The sequence below is a fragment of the Pecten maximus genome, chromosome 15, assembly GCF_902652985.1.
Source record: "Pecten maximus chromosome 15, xPecMax1.1, whole genome shotgun sequence".
In the NCBI taxonomy this organism is placed as follows: Eukaryota; Metazoa; Mollusca; class Bivalvia; order Pectinida; family Pectinidae; genus Pecten; species Pecten maximus.
Genome location: NC_047029.1, coordinates 6,177,522 through 6,185,537, shown reverse-complemented (window position 1 = coordinate 6,185,537; position 8,016 = coordinate 6,177,522). Strand labels below are relative to the sequence as shown.

The 8,016-nt window shown below is 33.8% G+C and overlaps 1 protein-coding gene across 1 annotated transcript; it reads right to left on the bottom strand.

Annotated features, from left to right (window-relative positions):
- Positions 1-5,012: 5,012 nt before the first annotated feature.
- LOC117343656 lies at positions 5,013-7,703 on the bottom strand. Its single transcript, XM_033906113.1, has 3 exons — positions 7,403-7,703; positions 6,051-6,165; positions 5,013-5,587 (listed from the first exon to the last, which is right to left on the bottom strand). The coding sequence occupies exons 1-3, from the start codon at positions 7,534-7,536 to the stop codon at positions 5,450-5,452; spliced, it is 387 nt and encodes a 128-aa protein (XP_033762004.1). The 5' UTR covers positions 7,537-7,703; the 3' UTR covers positions 5,013-5,449.
- Between the last annotated feature and the right edge of the window lie 313 nt (positions 7,704-8,016).

Here is an 8,016-nt window from a genome sequence, read left to right as displayed (position 1 = left end):
TATGTAGCGCCGTTTTAGTATTTATCTGCAAAATGCGATATATAAACTAATTCGATTAAATGATATCACTTAATGAATTAATGATATCATTAAATCGAATTAATGATATCACTAATTCGAATTAATGATATCACTTATTCCTGGAAATAATGATATTAAAATGGAATAAGTGACATCATTAATTTACTAAGTGATATCACTAATTCGAATTATTATTTCAATTTATTGATATAATTAAATATACGAAATTGATGTTATCATTAATTCATATTATTGATATCATTAATTCGTTACCTTCAATACAGGTTCCACACACGAATTGATGACATCACTTATTCATGGCAATAATGATATTAAAATGGAATAAGTGACATCATTAATTTACTAAGTGATATCACTAATTCGAATTATGATTCAATTTATTGATATCATTAAATTAATTTATTGATATAATTAAATATACGAAATTGATGTTATCATTAATTCATATTATTGATATCATTAATTCGTTACCTTCAATACAGGCTCCACACACGAATTGATGATATCATTAAATCGTATTATTGGTAGCATTAACTCGTGTGTGGAGCCTGTTATGGAGGGAACCGTTGAATGCACTCTTGAAGAAATTGATTTTGGACATAGATGGAGCAGTCCTCTTCCCCCAAAAATCATTTCCATTGTTATTTAACATTAGAACATGCATAAAATGTCTTCTGTGCTTTTTGTACAATACCTCAGGCTGTCTAAAAGGAATCATAAAACATTAGGAAAAAATGAATACCTGCGTGGGACAAAGTTTAGCTCTAAAAGTTTTCGTGAACATTTTTTCTTACTGTCGACACCAATTGACAATTTTGCCTGATTTTCATTTCCATTGAAAAGCCCCTGACATCACTATTGTTTTCAATCGTTTGCTCGTCCACCTCGGAAGTTTATAATCATTTTTACCTTTGTGGAGTTTTGTTTAATTTGAAACCGGTACATTCCTTATTAACAGCACCGCCATTTCAGCATCTATGTTTCAGAGGTAATGTCAGGTAGCTTCAATCCAGAAAATAAATCCACAAAGTGTATAATCATATCCTAGCTGTAGCACGAGAGGTTGTATATAATAATGTATGAACCAATCAGATGTTTTGATGACCATGTGATTTCAGTTGGATTTAAAAGGACATTGCAAAACAATGCAGCCTAATATTAAATGTATTTCTCTCTTATGTTACGAATGTTACACATTTAATGATTTCTTCATATGTAAGTAGATGTCTGTGATATCTTAATATATCTCTGTTTGTATTGTTTTCAGTTCTGTAATTTGACCCTCGGGTCTGTTGCATTGATTAAACAATAAGGTAGCACACCACAGTAAGACAGCCTGGCCATGGGCAATTTTTTTGTTAAGCAAATAACTCCTGTATTATGATATGTATAAAAAATGAAAAAATAAATGTACACTATAATTGGTATATCCAGTATGAAGTAGTACATACAGGCTTCACATTTATTAAAACAAAAATCAATAAATTGGTTCCGGATTTTAAATATCCGGATTTTCCGAACGTGTGTTTACACAGGAAATTTAGTTTCGCCTACAGCGCAAAATGGAAGCCCACAGAAAAGGTAAGATAGCGGAAAAACTTAATTTACAACATATGTCCAAACAAGATTAATTCTGTCTTTGGGATAGAGATATTTAATTTTAAATAGGTTTCAGAAAAAAAATTGTGTAGAGAATTGTGCCATTTTGGGTCAAATATCATAATATTTTGCAATTTTTGAGAATTTTTTAAGCTGTTACCATGGTATTCACAGCTCTAAAAATCACAGAAAATATCAGTTTACTTATCCTTCAGAGCTCTATTAAAATTGCAAATGTTGTACAGATTTCAAATATATATACTTTATTAGAGGTTATATGTAAGGTTAACTGGCAATGTTTACATATCTAAAGCATGTGCCATATTTTTCAGAATTTGGCATTTTTACTGTACACTGCTACCTAAATCTACCAGACATCGTCAAGCACAATTTGTCTGTTGTCTATGGCGAGTATCTAGATGTCTTCTTCGTCGCGTTTTAGCCATGTGAAACAGAAACTAATTCCTGATTTTGTTTAAATTATCTCTGCAAATGGTTGGGAGTTCATCCGAGGTTCACTTTAATATGCCTCTACAGCAGAACAGCAAGCTCTTCCTGTTACATCAATATTCGGAGAATTCAACACGTGCAAAGTAAGACCGATCACGCCTTTGAAAGATTCTGAGGACGACCATGTGCGACTAGCTGGAGCAGACGGACAGTGGGTGATCTACATCAACGAGGCAGTGAGCTATGGCGCGGGAAGGATGTCATAATTAAATATTTTTGCCTAGGCAGAAATTGAATTTTGCCTAGGCAAAAATAAAATATTGCCTAGGCAAAAATAATATTGCCTAGGCAAAATTCGATTTCTGCCTAGGCAATAATATTTCTGCCTAAGCAAAAATAATTTTGCCTAGGCAAAATTCGATTTTTGCCTAGGCAGAAATCGAATTTTGCCCAGGCAAAAATAAAATATTGCCTAGGCAAAATTCGATTTTTGCCTAGGCAGAAATAATTTTGCCTAGGCATAAATCGAATATTGCTTAGGCTGAAATATTTTTGCCTAAGCAATATTCGATTTTTGCCTAGGCAGAAATAATTTTGCCTAGGCAATATTTTATTTTTGCCTAGGCAAAAATATTTAATTATGACATCCTTCCCGCGCCATAGAGAGCTGCTTACGTCATTAAGATACCATGGGAACAGTGGCGGTAGGAAGGCAAAGCTTTGGGACATCCAAAAACAGTTACGGAAGAAAGCTGATACGACTGAAAGATGAGTCATAGTACAAAAGGAATCAGAATCAAGGAGGACGAAAACAGTCAAGCCCAATCAATTAAACTGAGTATTCAGGAATCATGGACAAGATGGGAACGGGTGAATGCGAAATGACTCGGGCAGAAATATGGACGTACCCTTAAAAATAAAAAATATGATGCGACACCAGGAAATCTTCATAGAACATAGAGAGGACATTGTAGAATCACCGGACTATTCCCTTTGGAGACAGAGAGGAATTTTACAGAATGCCATAGAGGAGCTACGTATGACGCCACAACAAAGTTCTACTGGAGCTGACAGACACTATGGGAAAGTAGCGAAAGAACAAGGGGACAAAAGTCAAACCATACACATATGAAGGAGGTCGATGCTACAACATCCAGAAAAAAGACCTTTCGGAATCCTAAACCTAGCAGGAGACTGGAAGCTGGCTAAAGAATTTGATCTAAATTTGATATTCCTAGAGATAGTTCCAACCAATCTCAGACCAGATGGTTCTTTGGTCACCAGGAAGTTCATTGTTATACAGTGGACCCTCGATAATCCGAACACCTTCGTTCCTAGCCCGAACCGTCCGGATTTTCCGGACTGCCGAATTTCGTCTACTAGGTCCAAAAAAAAATGTTGTGTAAGAGTTATCTCCTTGACTATATACACTGGGACGTTTAAATGACATACTTACATTTCATAAACATGTCTAATTGTCTTTTTAAAAATAAATATACTGTAAATATATGTTTCTGATATGATTCTTGTTTTGTTTTATTTTGTAGGAACTAAAAAATAAACAATGTTTTTAAAAGAACATGTAAAGTGAAAGTTTCAAGGTCAACATCAATAATGTATAGCACTAACAGGTCCGTGTCAGACGGAAAGAAGATGGAGTATGACGCATTGTGTTGATGGATTACAACAGAAAGAAGGACTTAGATCTACATACAATGGATACATGTATATTCAGTGGAGGTAGAATGCGGATGTTTTTCTGCATAGTATGTTCAGAGGAAGCTGTACCTAAACGAACAGCGGTGTAAGAATGATCCATCTTAGTGCTGGGTGTGGATGGAGGACTCGCACAACTATATATTTTACTATATGTTATATACTATAGTGATCCATCCCCTCATTCGCTCATTTGAAGTTCAAATGGTGTGAAGTTATATCAAATTAAAATTAGAAGTTTTCGCTACCTGATAAATGGGGATGTTGTATATGTTGGATGGCAAATAAGAACACACGGGTACTTGAAATACAGAAATACTGACAGTGACAGTCACGCCTTTTTTCACCTGAAGTCCTACGCCATTCTATTTGCAGTAGGAGTGTATGTTTTTGTTTTTCAAGTCACAAGATATCGCTCTTTATTATCGTATACAGGTAGTATATATTCCACGTGTTAATTACTCAAGAAAATACATTATGCAAGTAAGAGGTATGAAGATCTCACCAAACTTATATTTCAGCAAACTGTTTATAATTTTCTTGATTATACGCTTCAGCGTTTGATTTTCATCTAGAAGAAAAGAGCACATCAATAAAGTGGAATTCCACATGATGACAATATCCAGATCACTTCGGTGAGGAAACATTTACGGGTACGTTTGGTTGGTGTTATGCATTCTCGATTATTTTTAGAATCGGTAAATGTAGTTTTTGTTAATCAATGAGATCTAAACATTAAATTGGATGTCTAGAGTTCTCCATCGTAGGCAATAACGCCTCATTTACACAGTTTTAAGAGAAATTTTAAAACAAACATTTGGTCCAATACCGGATTTCAACTCTCAATAAAGGGGTCATTAAAAAAAACCTTTTCCACAGCATGTAAGCTGGACATCCGGGAAAAACATTTTTTTTTTTTGCCGCGTGTAGTCAAAATGTGGAACAATCTGCCAGAGAAAACAATATTGACACCAATTTAGACTAGACGGGCATTGGGCGGACCAGGAACTTTTATATAATTATGAATAAGAAATTCTGTAGAGATGGAACTGTTGTCACAATTGATTTATTCAATTAGTATTGATGCTGTATATGTGATTCCATTGAGATGATCTTAATTGATCCTGTACTGATTATAAACTTAACTTATTCAACCGTAAACAATACTGAAAAATAACCAAAACAAACAAAAACAACAATTTTAGCACATTTTCAACATTTATTCTCGAAAAGGTGAATATTTACACTTTATCTGCAACGAAGAACTTCTGTACATACATCTTTTTACTAGTAACAGTATTCGTTTTGTATGTATTTTTATGAGAACAAGGAAAGTTTCAAATCGGTATTATACTATTCATAGTGATTTATTCTACAAACAAAAAAGAAGAGGAAATGAGTATACTTACTCGGGGAAACATTAAATGTAATTGATATAAATGTCATTGTTAGTGTGAATAATGTTTATTTAAAGTGATATCATCATTGTTAGTGTAAATAATGTCTATATAAAGTGACATCATTATTGTTAGCGTAATTAACGTCTATCTTAAGTGACATCATCATTGTTAGTGTAAATCACGTCTATCTAAAGTGACATCATCATTAGTGTAAATAACGTCTATCTAAAGTGACGTCATCATTATTCGTGATCCTCTAGTGGTAAGGCTGAGTTGTACTCGGTGTCGTACCGCTTGTTGAGTTTGTCATCCAAAATGAGATCTGTTGTGTCCAACCCTCGAACCTTCTCTTTAATAAAACGCCTGTTTACGCCATCGCCCTGTGTTCGAATTAAATATGAATCATTCCCTAAGATTGTTCAATTATTTTTTGTACATATTTTTTACTATACAATGTATGAATTAATGTTTATTTAAATATGCTAGATAACAGGTAAAATAAGTGTGATGATAAGTGATGATAAACAAGATGTACTCTAAATAATTTATTATTTGAAATTATCCATGAAGTGATATTATTCATTAAATGATGTTATTTACTATGTAGTATTTCATGCTGAAATGTTTACTATATCGTATTATTTAGTGATATTATTTTATGTCAAAAATCCTACTATATGTTTGTGATATCATATCAACTTATCTATGTGATATTATTTACCACGTTATATTATTTACCACGTTATATTTACCACACCACGTGGTATTGACCATGTGGTATTAACTATGTGATATTATTTACCATGTTGTATTTACTATATGATATTATTTTGTATCATTTACCCGACGTATGTCGATGATGTTGAGGAGTACCCCAGACAGGACTGCCATCACAGATAATGCCGTCATCAGTAGCAGAGCGTGCTGGTAGGCGTGTATCTGTGTCTCATGGCTGAGTCTGGGAGCAATATTCAAACATGCTTAAACTAAAATGATACATTTCTCACATCAAAGTAGCTATCCTCTTTCCTTCATACAGACAATATTTAGCGAACAGTGCTCTTAAATATAATCTCGTTATCAAAAGTTATTGTACATATAATCTTATTGGGAATATAAAGATGAGTACAATACCGGTTACAAACACACAGATATAAATTCACCTATAGGTCCAGACGAACTTTTAACAAAGTTTCCATAATTGAAAAACAGAGAATGAAATCATGTAAACGATATGTTAAACCTTACCCAAAATAGATAAAACGGGGTAAAATACAAACAGGTACTTTGAATACCACCGAAAAAGTACACGGAGAATAAGACCAGAGGTTCCGGAATCGTAAGCGGTTTTTTTCCCAACCTACTATGTACATTGGTTACAAAGTATATAATTATGTAATTAGTCGACATCATATTAATATATTATTCAAGAAGTTGAATAACTATTTATTTATCTAAGAGACATAATAGCTCTTTTGTGAGGAACAAACAATCAAAGGGATACTGATAGAAGAACTAAACCGTGATTTTAAGTCAAAATCAATAAAACGATTGTAAAATACGAACAACAAAGATTTGGATGGAAACCATTGAAAACGTACAATGATTAAAAAACAGTTCTTATAAAAGGGCAAGTATTTTCTGCTTCATCCACAACATCCGACGTATAAATCTAGGTCAACTCAGAGTTCAGTAACATCCTCCAAATAAGAACCAAGGGACGACAAAGGAACAACTTAATAATGAATAAAAACATGTATCAACAAACATCATATTCAGAATTCATATCGAAGAATCTTTCCAACTCTTCATCAACATGCATCTTTCCGTCAGTATTCGGCATCTGTCAGGGGGGAAATGTGGTAATGGGAACAAGTCCTTGACTAATAATTAACTAGCATGTAACACCGCAGGTACGGCAAGCAGGCATGTTACTATCCAGAAATGGGAAATTGAAATCTATCACGCTGATGATATACTCCTATAGATATAGTGTAGATATGAGTAGTATGGTAGTTAAGAACATTATCAATTTAGTATGGCACATCAAAGAGAAAGGATACACATGTTCAGTAGGAAAAGCCAGGTTCGGAAACCTAGTGTTTTTCTAACTTTGCCATAACCTGTTTATCAGAACCATTTCAAGGTATATAGGAAAGGCTATTACAGCATTGTAACTGTCCTGTGTTGATTACCTTTCTTTGTTTTCGACAATGGTACCCACGGACAGGTTGGTCAAACCTATGGAAAATCGCATCATGAACACCGCCACTCCGGCTCCGGTGCCAAATATGGCGGGCGGCAACAGATTTATGGTCACCTGCCACATTATTATCTACCAATCAGAAGCAACGTTACATATCACTTTTTGGCTGCATTTCATAGGACAAAGTTTATCATATTGCTCATATTATGGAAGCTGAGATGCCCTTTTATCCAAACCCATCCGAATTTTTTAAATGTTTATATTTTTCTTTCGAGAATTGTCTATAACTGAAGAAAAAATCTTAATATCTAATACAAAATAACAATTCTGATTTTACTTAAGCATTTAACTGCTTTCAGTTAGAAGTTATGGGCTGATGAATGCCAACTGGGTAAATACAAATTTAATGAAGCGCACTAGATTTGGAAGTTATGGACTCGTAACCTTAAAGTAAGCTTGGTAAAGTTATATAGTGGGGCTGCAGTGTAAATGGAAATATATTGTAGTAAATCACAGCCCCATAAACATGTTATTCAAAATGCTAACTTCACATGCACATTGATATAAGAACAATATATACAGTATGTATCTTAATTGAAGCCG

Bases quoted from the DNA above. Each gene is read 5' to 3' on its own strand.
- LOC117343656 (XM_033906113.1), bottom strand. From the start codon at position 7,536: ATGTGGCAGGTGACCATAAATCTGTTGCCGCCCGCCATATTTGGCACC. The intron at 6,166-7,402 runs GTAATCAACACA...TATTGCTCCCAG, and splicing joins ATTGTCGAAAACAAAGAAAG to ACTCAGCCATGAGACACAGA. The intron at 5,588-6,050 runs GTAAATGATACA...ATTCGAACACAG, and splicing joins ACATCATCGACATACGTCGG to GGCGATGGCGTAAACAGGCG.